The sequence below is a fragment of the Struthio camelus genome, chromosome 3, assembly GCF_040807025.1.
Source record: "Struthio camelus isolate bStrCam1 chromosome 3, bStrCam1.hap1, whole genome shotgun sequence".
NCBI classification, from domain to species: Eukaryota; Metazoa; Chordata; class Aves; order Struthioniformes; family Struthionidae; genus Struthio; species Struthio camelus.
Window position 1 is genome coordinate 3,325,438 of NC_090944.1, and position 23,000 is coordinate 3,348,437.

General features: G+C 52.5%; 1 protein-coding gene across 1 annotated transcript in view; it reads left to right on the forward strand.

Moving 5' to 3' along the window:
- Positions 1 to 23,000, forward strand: part of LOC138066506 (otoferlin-like) — a 238,919-nt gene that overhangs the window by 209,236 nt on the left and 6,683 nt on the right. The window contains 20 exon segments of the mRNA XM_068936375.1: positions 359 to 453; positions 927 to 1,017; positions 1,866 to 1,982; positions 3,366 to 3,503; positions 4,851 to 4,985; positions 5,529 to 5,690; positions 6,488 to 6,607; positions 7,922 to 8,083; positions 8,375 to 8,537; positions 9,354 to 9,484; positions 10,916 to 10,945; positions 11,406 to 11,549; positions 12,659 to 12,725; positions 15,114 to 15,265; positions 17,115 to 17,249; positions 18,044 to 18,181; positions 20,382 to 20,509; positions 21,084 to 21,254; positions 21,813 to 21,972; positions 22,769 to 22,912. Of these exon segments, the coding sequence (XP_068792476.1) occupies positions 359 to 453; positions 927 to 1,017; positions 1,866 to 1,982; positions 3,366 to 3,503; positions 4,851 to 4,985; positions 5,529 to 5,690; positions 6,488 to 6,607; positions 7,922 to 8,083; positions 8,375 to 8,537; positions 9,354 to 9,484; positions 10,916 to 10,945; positions 11,406 to 11,549; positions 12,659 to 12,725; positions 15,114 to 15,265; positions 17,115 to 17,249; positions 18,044 to 18,181; positions 20,382 to 20,509; positions 21,084 to 21,254; positions 21,813 to 21,972; positions 22,769 to 22,912 (2,583 nt within the window).

Genomic DNA, 23,000 nt, shown 5'->3' on the forward strand with positions numbered 1-23,000 from the left:
AGTGTCCCCCGGAAGGCTGAAGGAAGGTGGGAGACTTTACCTGCCTGGACTCCTGGAGTGAGCCCCTTTTGTGGCAGAGCCTCCTTTGTAGCCTGAACTGATTGCTGAGGAGCCTTTGTGATGCCTGCAGGTGGAGAGAGGTGAAATTCACATCAACTGAAGCCAGCCTCCCCCAGCCAAACATGTGCCAGAGCTGAGCTCTGAGGCAGGAAAGTCTGGGGAAGAAGCAGGTGTGTGCTATTGGCAGTGCCAGGGCTGCTCTTCATGGAGTGGCTGTGGTGCTAAACCTCAGCCTGCTGTGGGGCTCTGCTCCACTGCCCCCTTCACTGCTTCCCCCCCATTGCCATTCCAGCAGGAAGGCCTCAGTGATGTGCAGGAAACGATCAAGAGTGAGAAGCCACAGCTGGAGCGCTGGCTCCGAGGGGTCCTGGAGGAGCTGAGCAGTGGGTGCTTGTGAGTAAAAGACTAGCAAAAGCTGCCCACCACAGACCTGTGCTCTCAGCCGGGATATGGGCAAGATCATGGGACTGAGAGCATGAGCTCCCCTTGCGTTATGCTCCGAGATGATAGGCAATCATTTTCTTGGCTTAGCACACCACCATATTGATTGCCTTCTGCCTTGGAGCATGGGCAAGGTGGTACTCGCCTCTGAATTCCAAAGACCCCCAGCCAGTGATGAAAGCCACACAGACTCAGTCTTGTGGCCTCCACAGACTAGTGCCTGAGCGGCACCTTCTCCTCATGCACGTCATTGAGTGCTGGGTGTAAATAGGCCACTTGGCTGCGATTGCAGCGCACACTGAAAGAACAAGGGCGCTTCTGTGTAGGCAAGTGCCCTACTGCTAGCAGAGATCCAGCCTGGCAAGGCTGCTTGCAGAGAGCCAGCAGGCTCTCGCAGGATTCATGCTGACGAGCTTTTCCATCAGGTGCTTTGTGACCTTAGCTGACAAGGACCGGCACCACTCTTCCCGCACGAGGCTGGATCGAGAAAGACTTGAGTCCTGCATGAGGGAGCTGGTAAGTGTGATTCAGCTGGGGAGGAAGATTCGGGAATGGGGCTGGACCCCATCAATGCGGCGGGGAACCTTGGTCCTTAGGGGTCTTGACTTCCAGTCTCTGCGGGTTGGTGGTTTGAGGTTTATTGCTAAAGAGGGGGACCCAAGAGCACTTCCTGTCTTGCACAGGTCCCACATGACCCTTGGGTCCACACCACTACGTCCCCTCCATCACGCTCTGCTTTTCATTGGGAAGAAATCCCGGAGTGCAGAAAAGGAGTCGCTTTATTGTCAAAGAGTTCAGGAGAGGGGAAAGCAGGAATGTGGGGGACTCTGCCGAGTATAGATGCTGCAGGGCTAGCTCTAGCCTGGGTATTTGGAGCTGGTAGGCCAACTTATTGGAAAGGAGCTGTACAAAGACCAAGTGGTTTATCCAGCTGACGCAATGAAGCTTCCTTAGCCAGCTGCATACAACAGAGTGATGAATGTGACCTGTGGAAGCCTCTATGTCCCCTCTTCTGAACTGCCAGATGCTGATTTGTAGTGGAGTCAGGGAAAGGGGAGAGGCTATGCTTAAGACAAGGCTTGAAGCCACTGCAAAATGCCATAAGCACAACTGACACCTCTCTGTCCCATGGCACGTCCTGCTGGGGCAGAAACCTCTGTGCTGTGGGACCCTTCCTATATCCTGCTGAGGTTAACAAAGGGGCGCCAGAAGTACCATTATCTGGATGCACATGGCAGGACTAAGGCATTTGTGTCCTCACCACGCCTTCCTGAACGCAGGGAGACCTGTCTGCTGCTTTTACCTTCTCTGTGCTCCATTGTGCTCTCATTCACAATGTGTCCTGGGCTCCCTTTTAATCACAGGAAAACATGGGTCAGCAAGCCACGACTCTGCGCTCGCAGGTGAAGAACACCACCATGAAAGACAAGGTGAAGCTGGTGCAAAACTTCCTCCAGAAACTCTGGTTGTTAGCTGATGAGGTGAGTTGCCCTCCACAGGGAGAGTGCCTGTTAGCTGGGTCAGCTTATGGGCAAATCCTGCGTGCAGGAGAGTTCCCTGGTGACACAGGTCTTCTGCAAGGAGCCAGTCCAAGAAGACAAGACCTTTGTTAGACTCTGCTCCTTTTCTAAAGGACCTGTATGCTCCTCCTGTGTCAAGACAGGTGCTTAAACCTCTCTTCAGACCACCTAATAGAAGTGCTCAGCCAAGGCAGCATGACCACTTCCCTCCACTGACTACACCAGTTATATCTAGTGTGCTAATTAACCAGTCTGTGGTGGGAACTGAGCCCTGGCTGTCCATCCTGGTGCACCGTGAGCCCAAGCCAAAATGCCCAGCCCTAACCCGTCCGCAGGTGAGGCCAGGCTTAGCCCTGGACAGGGCATCCCTGGAGCTGGTTGGAGGGACCCCTTGAGGTGGGGGAGTTTCCCAGCCTGGCCCAGGGCCTGAGGCAGGGCCCTGGCCTGAAATAGGTCACCAGTATACTTTTCACCATCTGGCAACTTTGCATAGTCAGTCTATAAACTGCCCCGTGCCTCCCAGGTTTGCCTATACGCTCCTGGATTGGGAAGGATGAGCATTAATATAAGTTGAAGAGCCCTTCCCAGACAGTAACAGAACTGGGTCCTCTTGCAGTTGAGCTAGAGGATGGTTTTGCCTGCCTTGAGCCGTGACAAGGCCGTGCAATTCCCCAGGGGAGCAGCCCCCAGAAGGTGGCAAATGTCCACCCAATATTCAAGTGAGCAGCCTGCAGCCATCTCTGATTTTTGCTAAGTAGAGAAAAATGTTAAGTAAGTAGCTCTTTGGAGAGCTTTCAGATGAAGCCATCTAATTATTATCACTGCGGTGTACTCTTGCTTCACTCCACCTCATGGGTGACAGTTAATAGCCGAATATGTTAGAGCTGCTCACAAAATTTCCAAAAAGATGTTATTTCTGCAAAATCTCTTGTTCCTTCCTGCAGAAAATTGCAGTTCCTCTGAAATTCGTGCAGTTTCTACCTGGGTCTGTATGGCTGCAGCCATTTGGGGTTATTGGTCCACGTGGAAGTTGTAGTTTGGCACTTGCTGTTCTCATTTGCCAATATGGGCGAGGCTCCTAGGCTTGGTGAAATAGCCCAGTATAAAGTAACTCTTTCCTCTGCTTTGGTTTGCCACAGCAGAAAATAAAGCAGGCTCTAAGGCATGATAGGAGATGTCCAGAGAGGGAACTGCTTCCATTGTAGGGAATGGAAGTGCAGGGTACCTGCCCTACAGTCCTCGTGGGCACTGAACTAAGAGAAAGGGAAAATCTTCAGCCTTCCAATCTGGAGTTCTCCATGGCTAAGCTCCAGGGATGCATCCCAAGCTGTCTCACTTCCCCCTCTCTCTGTCACAGAGAAGCAGGTGTTTGAGCTGCGAGCCCACATGTACCAGGCCAGGAGTTTGTTTGCTGCTGACAGTAGTGGCCTTTTGGCTCCCTTTGCCCGAGTCGTCTTCCTCCCCCAGAGCCAATGCACCGAGGTGAACACTATTTCCTGACCTGGAGGAGTGGGCAATCCCTGGGGTTGAATGGGATACTTGTCCTATCATCTGTCCATCCTGCTGCCCTGCCATGGGGCTGGGTCTCCTGACTCCTGCTGAATCATGGATCAGGTTGACCGTGGGGTCCTGGGGTGCGAAAGCAGCCATAGCACTGGGGCCTGACTATCTATCTCGAGCAACCTTGCACTCAAAGGAAGCCTGTTGGAAGTCTCTTCCCCAGCTGCAGGCAAGTCCAACAGCCCTTTCACTGCATGTCCCTGGGCACAAGCACACAGCCACCCCGTTTCTGTGTGACTGAGCTTTCAGCTGCCTGGTGAAGAGAAACTGGACCCTACAGGAAGCAGGAGGTGTTTCTGTGCCATCTCTTCCTGTGCTGAAGGCTGCCGAGCTTTAGCAAACCTTGTGGAAGCTAGGAATAATTTGTGCCTGCCTGCTGTTTTTTCCTGGGAGAGTCCATGGGAGATGCGCTATGGCTCGCTTGCCTGCAGAGCAAGCGCCAGCCTACCGGTGCTGCCAGCACTGAAGTTGCAGCCTGTGGCCTGGCTCAGACAGGCCAGGCCTGGGGTCATTCACGGAAATGGGGTCATCCCTGTGGCTGCCCCTTTGCAGGGTACTGTTTTTGCCTGAGCATCTGCTTCCTTCTGTCAAATCAGGACGAGAAAATTAGACCATCAGAGCAAGGGGTGAACTCTGGGAGCTGCAAGTATCTTGGGTCAAGATCTGCCAAGCGAGTTAGACCTGTAATTCCCCTTCCTTTGGATCAGGCTTCAGATCCTAATGTGGCTCTTTCCCATCTCTTGCCCCATAAGCCATCAACCCTCTAATGGGTTTAGCCCCAGGTGCCTTCACAGTATGATCCAGTAAATATCTGTGATCCAAAGCACTGCTTGGCAATAGCATTAATACCCAATAGATGGCAGACTGCCACAGTGTCCGCATCTGCATCAGAGCTGCCTCAATTCTCTGAATAAGCAGTGGGGAGAGAAGGACCTTTACAAGACAAAATACATCTCATCTATTTTAGCCATACACCTTAGGAAGAGTCAATCGGTGCCATAAAGAGATTTCTTTTCTCTCCCCTCCCTAGTCAGGGATCCTGGGGTGCCTACCATGAAGTAAGGGAGCCTTTATGTTGTGGACATGCAATGTGACCCAAGATAAATCCCCTCATATTTTCAAAGTAACCTCCCCCCTGCTCGCAGCACTGCAAAAAGTCCTGGTGCAGGAAAACTGAGATCAATATCCTCTCTGCTCCCGTTGTTCAGAGCCTTAGGCCCTGGCTGCTACTCCTAGCTGTAGTGGTAAATGCTGTTTCTGTTCCTCCAGGTTCTCAATGAAAGCCTTTGCCCAAGCTGGGACCAGCTGCTGGTCTTTGACAATGTGGAGCTATATGGAGAAGCTCACGAAATGCGGGACGACCCTCCCATAGTTGTCATTGAGATCTATGAGCAGGACCCAGTGGTAAGATGAATCTCAGCAGAGGAAAGCATTTCTGATTCAGGTACTGAGATCACTCCTGGCAAGGCAGCTGGTGCAGCAGATGTGAGAAGAAATGTTTTTCCTGACCTGTGGAAGATGTTTCCTCCCTGTTTCCCAGGGCACAGAAGAAACTAGGAGCCTCTGCTGCTAATTGATCTCTTGCACTCGTTGGTGTCTTATGTTTGGAGCCAGAAGCAAGAGTTCAGGTGAGGCTGGAGGCAAGGATATATTACTGTAGTCTCTCCCTGTAGAGCAGTGCTCAGTCCTGGCCTCATTGCTGCCCCAACCCTGGGCCACCTCCTTCACCTTCCTTAAAGATGTTGGTGCATTAGGAAAGGCCTCGTGGATGGAAAGGCACCAGTGAAAGGTGGCACTGAGCTTTGGTCACGTACGTGCAGCAGACTGATCCTGTTCTGCCCACACTGGGGAGTGCTGTGGGGCTAACTGTGGAGACCTTTGGTTGGTCTCTCAAGGCAGACAAGAAGCCCCGTGCTAAAAACTCGAGTGCTGTCTTTGCCTGGCCAGGGCAAAGCTGACTTGATGGGCCGCACCTTTGCCCAACCTGGGGTGAAGATGTCAGATGAACAGTACTGCCCTCCACGGTTCCCTCCGCAGCTGGAGTGCTACCAGATATACCGGGGCAACTCCACAGCAGGCGACCTGCTGGCTGCCTTTGAGCTACTGCAGGTAGCAGCTGGACAGAGCCATCCCAGACCGAGGGAGGGAAGAGAGCGGGAGGGGGTGTGGGGGAGAACCGCGTTTAATCCACGCTTCTGTTTCTGAGGTGCTGCAAAGAGTGGTTAGTTCATGCATCCTAGAAAAGCTAGCAGGGTGTAGTATAGCTACTCGCAGCTCAGTGTGAGGGCAGCTCCTGCAGAGTTATGCTGGTGTGCAATGAATGCCAGCTTCTTTCTGGCAGGGAACCCTACTAAAGCGTTGCAGCAGCACAAACTCTCTGCAACATCCCTGGGCTATGGAAGCTGTCATTGGGAGTCTTGGTTCTCTCAAGAGATGTCAATGGGAAGGTCCCAGGTAAAAGGGGTGTGAGTTCTCATAGAGGAAGATGGTGTATGCTAAGCATCTTTGACAAGGAGCTCAGGGTGGGGCTAATCTCTCTCTGTAGGTATCCCTCTCTTTCCATTGACTAGACAGAGCAGGAGATGCCTGGAGTGGTTGAAGGTGGTGGAGTAGAGACCTGCTGGCTTTGCTCAGGCTTTGAGCTGGCCAAAGCCTGTCCGTATCAGCCTGTCAGCTGCACTAGTGGGTGGGCTTGGAAGTTTGCTTTGCTGCTGAATGTGCCCTGTGTGGAAGCATAGCACCACCTCTTCTGCTCCTATGAACACCTTTTCCCAAAGTGCCTGTACTGTACAGTCAGTGGATTGCTGAATCATCTAAGACTCTACAGACCCAGTGTGGGAGAGCAGGGTGTGCCGGTTCCCCCAGTTCAAAAAAGCAGACCTTAATCCGTGATGCATCTCTTCCAGATTGGAGCTGGGGGCAAGTCAGACCTGCCTCGTGTCGATGGGCCCACAGGCATTGACAGGGGTCCCATCCTGCCAGTGCCACTGGGGATTCGTCTGGTGCTGAGTAAATACAGAGTGGAGGCAAATGCGTTGACAGCAGAGGAGTTCGTCTTGGGGCACCAGACTTGAATGCTGCGCAGCCAGATGGCTACACAGCAGAAGGTACTGTGTTGTCATGGCCTCGACCAGATCCCATTATGAGGGCTCCATCTGTTAGGCGAGGGTGATGTAAGGCAGAAGACTCTGTCAGTGGGTGTTTGAAGGCCAGGAGGGATCTTAGAGGTTCTGATGACAAGTTAAGCACCTACAGCCAGATGTTTGGATTGCAAGGACCTGCCTGTACTAGCTGCACAGGGAGTTAAGCTGCAGCAGCCCTAAAAAAAAAAAAAAAAAAAAAAAAAGCAGGATGACTGGATTACTACTTGCTTTCTTAACTGTGGGCACCATAGCAAGCCTAGGAGCTGCAGTAGAGGGCACTTGGTCTGAAATTCAGAGGAATGCACATTAGGGGTGTACACCTACACCTGAAGTAGTCACGCTGACTCTCCCTTAGTATCGGTGGGAGGGGGAAAAACCCAAGATTGGTAGCCTGAAGCTCATTTGACCTATCTTGGACATCAAGGACAGGATGCCTGCTGCTTCTCTCTAGTGAGATATGGTGACACATCCATCAGGGCTCCTCACCCTAGGCTGACTTGGTAGACAAAGGTGATGTGGGCAATAAAGACAGTGACATTTGGTGCATGACTCACCCGGCTGTTGTAGGTGTCTCTGCTAGGAGGAGATGCTGCTGATCGGATCCCCAGGGGCTCTAAAGAGATCCTACGTCCACGTTTTGCAGACTTTTTCATCTGGTCAAAGAAATACTATTCCTCTGGTGCGCAGTGTGAATATGGCCATGGGGGGACAGGAGGTGGAAAAAGCTTGTTTCAGGGGGACTTTTAATCATGGTGTTGGTCTCTTATCCCAAGAAAGGAAAGGGGAGGAGGCAGTCATTTCCCTGTTTCTGACAAAATGCTGCCAGTGCTGAATGAAGAGCCACTGCAGATGGGCTAAACTAAACTGATGTGGTCCTGCTCTATGGAGCCTGAGGGCAGAAGAGGGCTAGGAGAGGAGTGCTGAGGGCATCGGAAAGGAGATGTTAGGCTGTTGCAGGTGAGTCATGGGGTGGTTTGTGTGGGGTCAGTGAGAGAGCATGCTGCATGCCAGAGCCGCATGGAGAAGGAAAAGAAGCTTGAGGGCTCCATTGCTGCCCAGGTGATTTTGTGTGCCGTGAGGGATCCTTGCTCCCAGGGGATGAGGAAAGCCAACTCCTTTGGCTCCAGCAAAGAGGTCTGGCAGCAGTTGGGGGCAGTTCTTCTCACCTGTATGCCTTTCCTCCTCCTGCTGCCCTAGATGTTGTTCTGGGGACTCAGAGACCTGAAGAGAGTGAACGTGGCTCAGGTGGAGCGGCCCCGCGTGGACATTGAGTGTGCTGGAAAGGGGGTCCAGTCAGCTCTCATCCAGAACTACAAGAAAAGCGCCAACTTCAGCCCTTTAGTCAAGCGGTTGGGAGTGGTGAGTGTTGCCTCTTTCCTCTGAGCCCTTGGCCAAAATCCAGGCTTGGCTGGAGCTCAAATTGTGGCTGCTGGCCCCTTGCTTCCGTGTGCCCACGATAGTAAAGGAAGTGATCTCCAGCCTAGTTGGGGATCCCCTTTCTGTGATGGCTCCCAGGCCCAGCTCTGCTGGAGTTACATGAGACCTCTTCCTCCAACATGATCTCTCTTTGAGTCCCTACTGGCAACCACCACAATAGACATGCTGTAGCCTACATGCAGCCCTTGATAACCAGGACCCCTTTGCTTCCAGGACCTCCCAGAGAATGAACTGCTTCACCCGCCCCTCCACATCCGAGTGGTGGAGTGCCGGGCTTTTGGGCGTTATACCCTAGTGGGGTCCCGTGCTGTCAGCTCCGTCTGAAAGTTCATCTGTCGCCCACCAGAGAAGGCAGCCCACCATTGGAATATGACAGGTACCAGGCTTGGGCCAAGAGGGACAGGCTGGTGTGGGTCATTGGTGGGGCACCGCACACAAGTGAGCGATACAGAAAAGAAGGGAGATGGGTAGTAGGTTGTAAGGACTATGGGGCATTGTCTGCTTGGTTGTTAAATGAATTAGGATTCAAGGTTCACATCGAGGGATTGGGAAGCCGTGGGGGCATGAGGTCATCGTTGCCTTTTGATTGGTTTGATCCATGGGTCTCACTGTGATAACTGCCTACTCTTCCTGACACCTGTCAGACAAGAAAGCCTGGTTCACCACTAACATAGCTGTGTTTCCGTGGCTCTACAATCTCCAACTGTTCCTCAGGACTGGGAGATGAATTTGCTCAGGACAGACAGCTCAGGCTCCCGTGGAAGAGATATAGTCAATACACTTAATGCAGCCTGGAGGGCTGGACTCATCGTTGTGTCATTGCAAGTAGCTTTTCTGTCCAGGGCACGGGCCTTGTGCTCTAGACTAGACTGAATTACTTAGATCTCTGGCGATTATAACGAGAGCCTGGGATGGCTTGCTTAGGTGGAGGTGCCTTCCCTGTGGACGTTTATAGCAAGGAGACCTGAAAAGTCATGGGGACAGCAGCAAGACCAGCAGTGTTCCTGGCACTGAGGTGGCCAGTGTTTGAATCCCAACCAGTGTACTAATTTCCGTGCTTTGGTCCCTCTCTGAACAAGAGGGTCACACGCCACTCCTGTCTGAATCCTGTAGGATCGCACTTGAGCTCTCAGTTTCCACTCTGCACTATCCTTTCTCTCTTGTTGTCTGTCTTTCTCTGTCCTCTGTCCAGTTGAACTGCTCAATGGCTCTCTGGCAATGGCCATCAGAGGTCCTCCCTCTTGCCCCACGGGGGAGCTTGTTGTCAAGGTGGAACCTGAGGTTCCCATCAAGAAGATGGAGACCATGGTGAAGCTGGAAGCTGTGAGTATCCGTGTGTCGGCACTACTTTAGCATGTCTGTCTTCACTGCATTGTCAATAACTGGTTGATCCCCCCGCAAGCAGAGGCCACCTTGTGCTGTTGGGCATGTAGTTGGACTGATGCCTGGAATTAAAGGCCTTGGGGTCATAGTTAGTTGTACTAATCAGTCACGTCCTGTCCTGTCCTGGCTGAACTCAGCTGGTGCTTGCTGCCCCAAGACAGCCTGTCCTGGGCTAAGAAAATGAGGTATTGGTATGTTTTCCTGTGAAGACAGTTAAATAGGAATGAGCCCCCATGAGCATAACCCTGCCCCTGTGTTGCTCTGTCTGAACCATCGTTCTGTGAATGGTGCAGACTTGAGATGCATGCACCTCAGATGCATGTGGCACGGGGCTGATCCAGGCACACAGTCATCCTGATGCAGGCAGAGCCCTTTAGACCTACTGGGTCTGCCCTGAAAAATCAGCAGTCTACACATGGGACAAGCAACGTGTCCCCGAGGAGTCAGACTTTGCTCACGTGTTGAATAAGCCTGTCACCGTTTTCTTGCCCAGAATGGAAATTGGAGCACCCTCCTGTAGCTGTCTACTCCAGAGTGCGCTCTCTACCAAAAGAAATGCCTGTGTCTCTACAGGAAGCCCTTTGTAGGGACATGTCCTCCTCTGCAGGCAAGCAGCACGTGTGCATGCATGTGCCTATGGGCACATTGCAGGCTCCAAATGTGCATGCATATCCATGGCCCCTCATGGGCACATTTACAGAAAGACCACAGCACACACAAAGCCACTTCTGCACAGGTGCACGTGTGCATAAACACACAAACACACGTACAACCCACAAGTCCTTAGTGGATTTAGAAATGCACCTCTACCTAGAGTTCCTACTATACCTAGAGTTCCTAGCAGGTGCACAAAAAACTCTTGTCACTTGCATTTGCATTCACAAGGAGTCTGTTGGCCCAGCTGTGTTCAAGAGGACCCCCAGAGCACGTGTGCATGTGTGAAAAGCCCTGGCATGCACATGCTTCTTGGCTTCGGGAAATGTACCACAAACACTTGCAAACCTCCTTAGCTAGACAAAAAGAAGCTCCAAGGGAGCAAAGCAGTCTTTATCCATACTGAAGGCCCAGGTATCTTTCCAGGCCCGTGCTCTCATTGTTTGGGATTGGGGTTCTTCATTAGCAGAGCTCTCCCGAGAGGAGATGGGTTTGATGTGTCCCAGCAGACGTCTCCCTTGTATGCAGAGCTTCCCAGCCAGGGCTGTTCCTTCAAGGCCTTTGCTTCCTGCAACCGTGGGGAGCTGTTTGTGACTTCTCGCAGCTCACTGTGCACCTGTGTGTCTGTGTGCATTTGTACTCTGCTGCCTTTTGGCGGTGCAGTTGCCCACTAGCCTGCTGTTCCCTCTCCCTGTTCCCTTTTAGCCCTGGTGGCAGAACTCGGATGCAGTGGTGAAGGTGGAGGTGGTAAGTGACGGATCTGCTTCCGAGCATAGTTGGGCTGGGAGGAGCAGGAGAGACAGCACCCTGCGAGTGTGCATGATGATTATTCCCACCACAACTATGTGGTTGTGGTACCACCTCCCAAAGGCTTAATGGTGAGGCACTGAGCGGGCTCAGGATACCTTGCTGGGACAGGGGGGCCTGGTACCATGTAAGCTTCAGGTGCTTCAGCCTGGGAAATGCATGAGTGAAAGGGATGGTGGAGAAGTCAGGACATCTCTGGTTTAGGACTCTGACACTGTCTCTCTGGAGCCTTGGGCAGCTCCCTTTGCTACTCAGAGCCTGTTGTGAAAGGTGGCAGGTGCTAATGATAACAGGGTTCTGCCTTCTCAAGGGATTTACCTATCACCTTGGCCCTTTGAGAGACATCTCGCTTCCATCTGATCCCTCCTCTTCTCTGTCTTTGCTTCCTTTGTTCCTGCAGTCTGAGGAAGAGAAGGAGAAAAAGAAGAAGAAAGGAGGAGGAGGAGGAGCAGGAGGAGGAGAGGAAGGAGAAGAGGAGGAGCCGGATGAGAGCATGCTGGACTGGTGGTCCAAGTATTTTGCTTCAATTGAGAGCAGTGGAGGGGTGCATGTAGGGGGGTGCAGGAAGATGTTCCCTGCCTGCAAGGTCTGGGCTATTTCCAGCAGAACAGCACAGTCCCAACATCTGTTGGGACAGCACAGCAGTGGACTGCTTTTGAAATGCAAACAGTGCCCATTCCCAGTACTAAGGCTGGGACCACTGGCCTAAGGAAGGAGGGGAAGTATGTGTATTGAAGTCCCCATCCCCAGTGTGAAAAATGGGGTGGTAGAAAAGCAACGATCAGCTGCTGTTTCTGCCTGTTGCCTCCCTGATCATTGCCGAGCTGGTAAGGGACACGTGGGCTTGCGCCAGCCAGGTGCTCGTTCTGTTTCCCTTGCTGGTACCAGCCCAGTCGTCTTCCCAGTGTCTCAGCTGCGAACTGCCCAAGTGCACAAGGATGCCATGCAAACATAGACACGTCCTCCTGCCCCATCCCCTGCGAGAGACTCTCCCTCGCACACAGTCCTGCTCATGGCTGAGCCCTGCCTTTGTGAGAATTCCTGCTCACGTACCAGTGCTGAAAAATTGTACAGTGAGGGAGAGGGTGTTTCTTTTCTCCTGTGGGGCCTGATCCTCCGCTGTTACACAGAACCACCTAAAACTAAAGGCTCTTTGCACTGGCAACATCCCTGGCCTTGGGAACTGCTCCTTGGATACCCTAGAGCCATCCCCACTTGCCTGGGCTCTGTCCAGCTTCCTGGATGGACACACAATTTAAACAAGTGCAAGAGAGAGGTAAAAGTGCTTTAGCTGTCAATAGGCTGTTCTTGCAGAGACCGGGGCAGCCTTGTGGCCAAAGGCTTGGGGCCATGCTGCTTTTCTCGCCAGCCTTGCCTGACTGTCAACCAGGCTTTCACCTGGCAGAGCTGAGCAGGGTTTCTTTTCCTTGAGTGTACTTATTTTGTGTCTCGTTTGTATTCAGAGCACAGTTATTTAGCAGCGTCACTGTTGAAGACTGTGTTGAACAACTTTGATTTCTCCAGTTTGGCTAGATCCTAGCTCCCTGCTCAAAGGAGAAAGGGAGAGCTGCGACCCCTAAGCTAGGCACTTTCAATGAGCACAGAGAGCTCAGTGCAACTGGCCACTCGTTGTTCATTTCGTTTCTCCCCCAGCAACTTTGGCAGCAGGAAGCAGCTGCAGCAGAAGCAGAGGAGGAGGAGGGAATGGAGACTGCTGAGGGTGAGCTGTTTGCAAGCAAGGGAGGAAACGGGGCAGGGAAGGGTAGGACCAGAGTTCCTTTTGGTGCTTGGGCACCCAATTCCGAGCATGCAATTGCTCTTCTGCTCAATCAGATACTCGTGCTGTGTTGCATATCTCCAGGCGGGATCAATTTTTGTGAATGCAGACCTGGTATGGATTGTGTTGGGCTGACGTATTAGGCTGCAAATGCCAGGGGACTCCCAGTCCGAGTGTGGCATTGTGGCAGCCTCCAGCTCATCCCTGCTGGAAGGAAGGCTGTGTGGAAGTAATGAGATTAGTGACTAGGATCTGTGTTATTGACTGAAGGCATTTTTGTGCCTTCAGAAGTTAGTAGTCGCATCCCCTTGCCCATGCGTTTATAGAGCTGCAAGGCTGTGTGCTCAAAGTCTATTGAGAACAGCAAAGAACAGATACGTTAATATCGCATTTGCAGGGTTTTCCCTCGTCACCATGAGGGAGGCTTTATGGAGGCCTCCTTTTGCCCCAGTTTTGCCAGGGAAGAGTCAACTAGGCAAGATGTTTGGGATCCATCTAACCTGACTGCTTTTATCTTCAGTGTAAAGCTGAAGAGTGATCTGTTTAAAAAAAAAAATGTAATCTGAAAGTGTAGTCTGTGATCTAAAGCTGAAAGTGTAGTCTGTGTTCTGGTTTTCTAGAATGGGCAGTAGAGAAAACTATGCCTTTCAGGGCCGGTTCTCTGACCTATTTTAGATACTGTCCTGAGATGAAGTGTGCCCTGAGTGTGTTTTTCTCTCAAGGAGTCTGGGGGACAGTAGCTCAGATGGGGCATTGCAGATGCCTCAAGCTGGGTGAGGCCAATTTCATACCAAGAGTACTATGGGCTGTGAACATGAGTGAGCTGGGACCTGCTGTCCAAGGGTGACCTTGTCCACCCTGCAGGCTCTTTGGCAGTGCCACCAGCAGGGCTGGTAAGTTTTATTTCCCTGAGGAGCCATGATTGGCCAGCTCAGTCATGAAGACTGAGATGGGAATGGGCAGAGGGAGAAGGTTAGGAGCCTCTGCGTAGGGGCTCAGCAAAGGGCCACCCTATGGACTAAATGGGCAGTGGAGTAAAGAAGGGTAGCAGCAGATAGCACTGAGTTCCCAGCGCTGCCTGCTTCCCCTGCTCTCCATAGGTCGTGAATTCAGAGGAGAGGGGGTGGTTGTCCTGTTCGTGCAGACTCCATGAGGTGGGAAAAATAGAGAGTCTGGTTTCTGTTGGAAGACTAGCCTTTGTATCATGAGAAAGATGAGGCCAGGTGCTGCTGAGCTTGGCGATGACTCTGAGCAGCTTCTGCCTGGGCTTGCTGTAGTAGCAGAGCTGTTGGGGGGGTGTCCTTGTATGCCTCCTCGTTCTCTGTCAGTCATTCTGAGCAGGGTTCACTTTCCCCTTTTACACTGCCCTTCCTTCCTGCTTTCCTCTTCCCCATTAAAGGTTTATCTGTTGTCATCTGTCTGTTCTCATCTGCCTTGCGCAGCAGCCATGAAAGCTGGCGGGATAGAGGCAGTGAGGGCTGGGGATTGCACATGAGTGGGAGAAGCGTGCAGTGTTGTGCAGCCTCCTTTGAGCATGCCTTTCTAGGTAGACTGTACTGTGTCCTTGGCTGGTGACTGCTCTGAAGAGAGCGAGATCGTAAGAGCCTGTTGTTGCAGCTAGTCATTGGCGTCACCCTTGAAGAGCAGCAGTCTGTGCTTTGGCACTGAGCTTCAAGCATTGTCACCTCAGCCACACCTAGGCAGGGGTTTTGCTCTGCAAGCTGCGCACATGTCAGGGGTCTAGGCACAGGAAGTATTCTCTTCCATGGGCGCACCTAGCAGGGCCCAGCCAGGTGCCCTTGATGTTTTTCACTCCCTTTTCTTTTCTCCAACGCCATTGCTGTCAGCTTCAAAGGACGTAGCAGAGACCAGAGTGAGATGGGGAAATGAGCCCTTCAGGGAAGACTGGGAAGGGTGTTGTACTAGCAGCCCAGCAGGACAAGTGGAAAGAAGACAAGAAGGTGCTATGGGCAGGATCAGATATTTTCAGTGCTGTTGAAACTAGGCAGAGCCTAGGCTCTCAGTCCATGTTTCGTAGTCCTCCAAATGACTCCTGCTCGGGTCAACTGTGGGAGTTCCCTACACGGAGATCTGTGGGCTCCTGGAAATGCTGTGAGCTGGGTAGCAATGGCCAGAGCTGAGGAAAGAGAGGAGAGAGGTTGAAGGGTTTCTGTGGGACTGAGATGGGAATTGCAGGCAGTAGTAGCTGTCAGCTTTCATGTTCCTCCTGTTTGAGTGCCTGTGATCGTGTTCCCCCTTCTCTGTCTTCCTCCGCTCCACCTCACCCTCGTTTCCATCTCCTCCATCCCCATTGCTTCCCCTTGGACTCAGAAATCAAACCGGATGACTCTCCCATGAAAGGCTCCAAGGGTCAGGCAAAGAGCAAGAAGTCCAAGGCACCCAAAGATGATAAGAAGAAGCAGCAGCAGTGAGCCGCTGAGCTTCCTGAGAAGCAGAACAAGCCGAAGATTGATGAACTGAAGGTATGTGTGTTGGCAGGGGGAGGAGGAGGCTCTGCCTGCTCAGCAGCAGGATGGAAGTCAGATCCTAGCCATGTGGAAAACACAGTAGGATGGATCAGCCCTGCTGGATGCATCTCACCTGTGTGAGGGGTATCTAGCACTAGGTGAGATGTGCCTTGGGACTGTCAAATTCTCTGCATAGACGGAGAGTTCAGGGTAACTAGCTTTGCAGGAAAGGACCTGGGATCTTGGGGACAGGAAAAGTCAGCAGTGAACCCTTCTAGCAGTGAAGGCCAAGTGCATGCTGGGCTGTATTAGCAAGAGTTGGCCAGCAAGTTGAGGGGAGGGATTCTTCCCCTCTTTCTGGCACTTGTCAGATCCCTTCTGGCTTCTCTGTCCTGACTGGTGCTCCCCAGCACAAGGAAGGCACTGACCTACTGCAGTGAGTCCAGTGGTGGAAGCCACCGGTGTGGTCACAGGTCTGGAGGACGTGGCATACAAGAAGAGGAAGAGGCTGAGAGCTGGGTTTGTTCAGCTTGGAGAGGAGAAGGTGAATGGGGGATTGAATTGTCATCTTCAGGTACCTGATGGTACATGGCAGGGGGATATGGCAGAGGACAAAGGAGAGTGCAGAAGGAAATGGACGCAAGATGCAGCAAAGGAAATTCCTGTTGGACATAAAGCATCATTTGTTTCCTACAATGAACTTATTCATCATGAGTGTGCTGCAACTTTGCAGAGCCCTCAGTCCTTGGAGACATGGGAGCTTGACCCTGGGCAAGCTTCTCTAACTTTGAATGCCAGTGGTCCCTTCCCACCTCGGTTCCCATATGACTGTATGATTTGTCCATCCAGAGATGCCCCCATTTGATCAGGCAGCTCCCATGTTCAGCCAGTGGATGTCTAAAGCTCCTGAGGTGACTGGCATCCTGAGTGCCCAAACAGCTGCTGTATGTGGGGCTGAAACCCAACATGCCTCATGGCAGCAGGAATCACAGCCATCACTGTATGTAGTTCTTGGAGGGGTTTGTCCCACACAGTGGCTTTGTCCCACACAATGCAGCTGGAACCAGAAGTACTTGCAATTACAGGAAAAAACCAAAGGTGGTGGGAGCTATGATTTGCTCTCTGTAACTGCACTGAAGGATCAGGCAATCGTGTAGCTTAATGAGTAGTATGAGAAAGGCATCAACTTGGTCTTGAGAGTGGAGGAAGAAGTTCTAAGTTGGTGAGAACACCCTCCCCATGGTGGAATCAGAGTCTACAGCTATAGTAGGAGATGGATCAGGGCCAGGCATTGCCCATCAGCAACCCAAACCAGGACCCTGCCCCCAGGCCTGGTGCCAGGGCTCCAGGCCAATGTGCCCAGCCCCATCCCACTGCTGGGCAGGGGCAGGGAATAGCCTGGGGCAAGGCTATCCCATGGGCAGTTTGGATGGGCCCTGGGTGGGGGAGAGCTTCCTGTGGGCCATAGCTAGCCTGGCCAAGACTCAGTGCAGGAAAGGGCCCTGGTTCAGGTTAGTGGTCCATGGACTTTACTGTATTATAATCTGTGACTCTGGGCCTGAGAAGGAATTTGAACCCGGATTATACACGTAAGGGGAATAGCTACACAGCCCATTCAGCTGAGGTTCCCTCCTATACATGATCAGTTTGGGAAGGTGCTTATGTCATCAAGGTCTGACCCAATGACCTGGAGATCCCTTTGCATCCTAGAGAATTAGTCACTGGGCATCCTAGAGAATTAGTCACTGGGAACGGTGATGTCCATGATCTCTTTGATTGTCCTTGGGTAACCACTGGATCTTTTCCCCCTTTTTTTTTTTTTTTTTAAAAAAAACTGCTCCCCTCTAATTTTGTGTCATCACAGGTCTTCAACAAAGAGCTGGAAAGAGAGTTTGATAACTTTGAGGACTGGCTGCACACCTTCAACCTGCTCCGTGGAAAGATCGGGGACAATGATGACGACGCAACAGAAGAGGAGCGGCTAGTGGGGAGGCTCAGAGTGAGTGTGGCTGCTGAGTTGGGTCAGGGCAGGGACAACTTGGGAAAGCCTTGCCTATAGGGTTCTCTCCTGAAGATGCATTAGCTGAAAGGAGGTTGGATGTAAGAGAGACCAATTTGCATTGACTCAACCACATCTCCTTGCAGGGGAGGGTAAGCCTCCAAGGATAGCCCCAGGAGTCAGGTGGCTTCACAGAGTGCATTGCAGAGGGCAGTCCTTTGCAGCAACCAGATCTTTCGTGATTCCTACAGAAGGTCAAGGGCAAAGCAGATCCTCTTTATCACCCACTGTGGATATAAGTCATGCCTGGAGTTATCTTTGCAGACTATTTTTCACCAGTAGCACGGAGCTGCCTGCCATGTTGCACCAATGCATGCAAGTTAAACTCTTGCTGGAGGGAGTGATCAGACGGTCAGGGAGCATGGAAATGAACTGTGTTTCACGTGGTAGTTCCTGGATTTCCCAGCCCCTGCCTTGACAGCACCTTTTATTTCCATTGCTCTTGGTTTTCTGCCAGTTGTATTCCTGGAATTCCCTGCCTGTGAGCACCTTGCTAGTCTGATTCCTCTGCAGGTGTCCTTCACGTTGTCCAGTTGCTCTGCTCAGGGTTGTATCCTCTGCAGGGGGTGCTTGTGAGGCAGAGGAAGCTTCCAGACCTCACCTGTCTACTACAGCACAGGGCTAGAAACAAGGAGAGAAAGTGGGCTCTCAGGAAGGGTGGTTTGGGATGGGTCTGCTCGCTCCGAGCCTCGGGAGCAGCAGGACTACTGAGGCTGTGCACTCCCTTGTGCTAGGGCTCCATCTGTGTCTACAAAGTGCCGCTCCGTGATGATATGGGCAAGGAGGCAGGATACGACCCCGACTTGGGCATGTTCCAGGGGATCGCCAGCAATGACCCCATCAACGTGCTGGTCCGAGTCTGTGTTGTTCGGGTGAGTATAACCACGTTGTATGCCAAGGCGTGATGCTGTGTTCCCTTACAGTGCTCGCACCCAGAGCTGGTGCTGAAGCTGCAGAGAAGTTGACTTTTAGTTCTTGGTGCTGTTGGTGCCAGCATCCACCTGATAGCAGATGGCACCAAGGTCAAGGATGCAGCATGAGGACTAAAGCAGCTCACTGATGGGCCCTTGAAAGGGGCGTCTTCCTAGCTTTGTGCTCTCCCCATTGGGATACTAAGCCTGTGTGAGGTCCAGACACCTGGCCTACAGGATGGATGGAGGTGTCCGTTGTAGTGCTCAACTTCAGAGAAGAATTTGGATCAGCCCAGACTACGAGATTCTGGTTCTTTACATAATCCCCCTTTTAGATAATCAATGAGGCATATGCTGAGCAAACCAGGAGGAGGCAGGGATTAGTAGATCTGGCTGAAGGGCCTGTCACCTTGTGGGACACATGCCGAGTGATAATCAATGTGGTCCAGCTAATGCCTGTCTCTTTATATGGAGTGCACTCTGGAAAAAGTCCTTCTTGACCTCCATTCTTATGTCAAGATAAGATATCTTGAGAAATCTCCGCCCTGCTGGAAGCACCTGGGTGGCTCTTTGCCAACCCCTTGTCCCTGTTGTTTTATAAATGCGACCTACTTTCACCTATGTTTCCCACTAACCTGGTTTCCCATCCAGTGCTACATCTCATTGCCCTGAGAAGGGGATAGCAGGTGAGATTGCAATCCCAGAATCACAAAATTGCTGAATGGTTGAAGTTGGAAGGGACCTCTGGAGATCATCTAGTCCAACTCCCCCCGCTCAACCAGGGTCACCTACAGCATGTTGCGTAGAATTGTGTCCAGATGGCTTTTGAATATCTTCAAGGAAGGAGACTCCACAGCCTCTCTGGGCAACCTGCTCCAGTGCTCAGTTACCCTCCCAGGAAAGAAGTATTTCCTCATGTTCAGACAGAACTTCCTATGTTTCAGGTTGTGCCCGTTGCCTCTTGTCCTGTTGCTGGGCACCATGGAGAAGAGTCTGGCCCCGTCTTCCTGTCACCCTCCCTTCACATGCTTAGACTCATTGATGAGACTCCCCTCTCAGTCTTCTCTTCTGCAGGCTGAAGAGTAGCAGCGCTCTCAGCCTTTCGTCCTAGGAGAGATGCTCCAGGCCCTTCCTCATCTTAGTGGCCCTTTGCTGGACTCACTCCAGGAGCTCCATGTCTGTCTTGTACTGGGGAGCCCAGCACTAGACACACCACCCGAGGTGTGGTCTCAGCAGGGCTGAGGAGAGGGGGAGGCCCTCACCTCCCTCCACCTGCTAGCAACACTCTTCCTAAGGCTGCCCAGGGTACCATTGACCTTGTTGGCCACAAGGGCACATTGCTGGCTTATAGTCAACTTGTTGTCCACCAGGACTCCCAGGTCCTTCTCTGCAGAGCTGCTTTCCAGGAGGTCCTGGTGCCCATGCACCAGGTTATTCCTCCCCAGGTGCAGGACCCTGCACTGGCCTTTGTTGAATGTCATGAGGCTCCTCTCTGCCCAGCTCTCCAGGCTGTCGCAATGGCAGCACAGCCTTCTGGTGTGTCAGCCGCTCCTCCTAGTTTAGCATCCTCAGGCAAACTTGCTGAGGAGGCCCTCTGTCCTTTCATCCAGGTCATTGAGGAATAAGTTGAACAAGACTGGACCCAGTATTGACCCCTGGGGCACACTGCTCGTTATAGACCTCCAACTAGACTCTGAACTGGAGAGATTGAGGATACTTACCCCTGCTTACGGGGGCTACTTACAGAAGCCCGTGGCCCTAATAAATCCATGGAGGGAAAGAGAGAGGCGGAGGGATGTCTTCTGGACATCTCAGTCAGGTTTCTGCTGAGGGTCTCTAGCTAGAGGAACCTGCGTCTTTCCACTGATGAGAGAGAAGCCAAAGGAGACTGTGACTATGTCTTTCCGAAGGGGACACAGCCACTTGGGCTTGACTTGAGTCAGCCCAGACCAACACACCTAGCCCCAATCCATGCCTAGGCAGGGGCATAGGTTAGCAGAAGGCAGGACTGATCCCTGGTTTAAATTGAGTCCCTATATTTAGGTGACCTTATAAAAGGACTTGGGCACACAGCTATGGCCAGGTAAGGCCAGCTGGTCTCAGGGATGGAGAATAGGGACTGTCCCTGACTGGGCTGACCTATCTTTTCTTTTCCCTACAGGCCACAGAGCTGCCCCCAGCTGACATCAATGGAAAAGCTGATCCTTATATTGCCATCAAGCTGGGGAAGACAGACCTCAAAGATGAGGAGGACTACATCTCCCAACAGTTGAATCCTGTCTTTGGCGAGTGAGTTGCCCCAGCCCTGTTACCTGTCTTCACCCTGAAGAGTGAGCGAAGCTCACCAGCCCTTGGGCCTGCACCGTACCCATCCCATAGCCCCAGCTTGGGGTCGAAAGATGGGACTGATCGCCCTGAACTTTCCTTGGGTGCAGTGTAGCTGTCCCCATTGAAGTCATCTGTCCTGCTTTGTCAGCAGTCTCGTCAACGCTGTCAAGAGTGTTGAAGAGCTATCCGTATCTGGTGAAGATAGGTGCCTACTTTAGGAAGCGCTAGGCCTGGACCCAAGTAACAGCATCGCCGGCTCTCCAGTGACACACACATTTAGTTTCAGGGCTATTGGGACATCCACGTCAAGCAATCCTCATGATCGCTCTCCCTTCTAGGGCTGCTAGTTCAGAAGCAGTCCGCGCAGAGAATTAGTGACAACACGTAAGCTGAATGTACTGCAGTGGGAGGTGCAATTAAACACTGTCCAGAGACTGGAGCAGACCCACCTCACCCATGCATGTGTCTTGAGCGCCATCCAAACCCTTGGATGGCTACAGCCTGTTCTCCCTCTCCACCCTTTCTCCCGCCACAGGTCCTTTGACATTGAGGCCACCTTTCCCATGGAGTCCATGCTGAGGGTGGCGGTGTACGACTGGGACTTGGTGGGGACCGACGACCTCGTTGGAGAGACCAAGATTGACCTGGAGAACCGCTACTACAGCAAGCACCGAGCTACTTGTGGGGTGTCACAGCCTTATGCCATGTATGAGCCAAGCTTTCCCTGTGCAACCTGGTGTCTGGACCCGTGTCAGTTTCATCTTCCGCACTAGGCCTAGATCTCCTGTAGGGATCTCCCTCTTTCATTGCCTGATGATGAGGGAATCTGTGCTGTGCCCTCAGTCTTAACGTGGGCTTTGGGACCAGCACAGTGGGGTAGCAGGAGAGCAGGTTGTAAGCAGGAGCACAGGGCGGTGAGGAAGGGACTGAGGGGCATTGGTAGGTCTGGATATAGAAATGAAGAGGTTGCTGAAATAGCAGCTGGGCCGGAGCAGCAGAACTGAGCATCAGTAGCAAAGTGGAGGGCGCTGGGGATTGCAGGTCTGGGTCAGCACAGAGTGAGGGGCCTGGGGTGGAAAGGTATTGGCAAAGCGTAGAGTTTGGGCTTGGATGGCCCTACCTTGCTCTGCAGTTTGACATGTGGAGCCTCAGATCCTTCCCTGATGAATCCTGGCTCCTGAGGGGCAGTAACATTTGCGTTTCTGGCAGATGGAAACAAAAATTCCTTCTTCCTCCAAGTCTGACCTTGTGCTCTTGTTCACAGACATGGGTATAACATGTGGCGTGACCCCATGAAGCCTTCCCAAATGCTGTGCAAGCTGTGCAAAGAGGGCCAAGTGGATGGGCCGCCCTTTGGTCCAGGAGGAAGAGTGAAAGTGGCCACGAGGGTCTTCAGTGGCGCCACGGAGATGGAGGATGAAAACAGTACGCATCCCATGGCGTGAAGGTGGGGAGGGGAGCAGGGGCATGGGGTGTCCCCTCATCATCCAGAACTGAATCCCATCACCCCCTGCAGCATTGCAACGTCTCTCCAGCCACCCCCTTGTGTGGGGCCTGCGTTATGTCACCAGCTAGACAGTGTCTTATAGACGACCCAGGTTGCTGTCAGAGTTACTGGTGAGCATCCACGGCATGGCATGACCAAAGCTGCCTTTGAAACCTTCCTGCTGGCAGTTTATGGCAAAGGACCAATGCAGATAGCCCATCCTGGCCCTTCCAGGGCTTAGGAAGCCACTGTCCATATAGCTGCATCCCCAAACAATGGTTGTGTCCAAATCACTTGTATATACGCAACACAGTTGAATGCAGAGCAGGAGGGGTGCAGAGGAGGGGGGCAGCAGTGTCGGTGGATATAGAGCTTGTTGAGCGTGGGAAAATACAGCCTGGTAGGGGATCTGGACCTTCTCTGTGAGTGCCTAGGAGTAGAAAGGGGAGAAAGAGGAGTTAGGGAGTGTTGGTGCAAGAACAAAGTGGGCCCAGTGAAACGGAGAGGAGCAACTACTAGGCAGTCCTGCTGCCTTGAAGTTGGTAGGAGCTGGAAGAGGTAGCCAGCAGGAGCAGTGTGTGTGGCCTTGGGGAAGAGGATGTCAGCAGAAGTTTGCAAAGCCAGACTGGAGGTCCTGCTGTCAGTAGGAGGTTGGGTCCTGCTTGGGATTGTTTGCTGTCCCTGGTGTCTCTTCTGCCCAGTTCTCCACACTCAGTCCTCCCTTTACCCACACGGGACAGAAGAAGCAGGCAGAGGAGCGCCTAGCACTGACCGTGCTGCACCACTGGGAAGACGTTCCACGCGCAGGCTGCAGGCTGGTCCCTGAGCACGTGGAGCCGCGTCCATTGCTGAACCCTGACAAGCCGGGCATTGAACAGGTCCCCGCAGCCCAAGATCCGGGGGAAGGGCAGGGCCTGCTTAGCCTCCAAGCAGGGAGGAGAGACCTCAGCTGGGCAGACAAGCTGC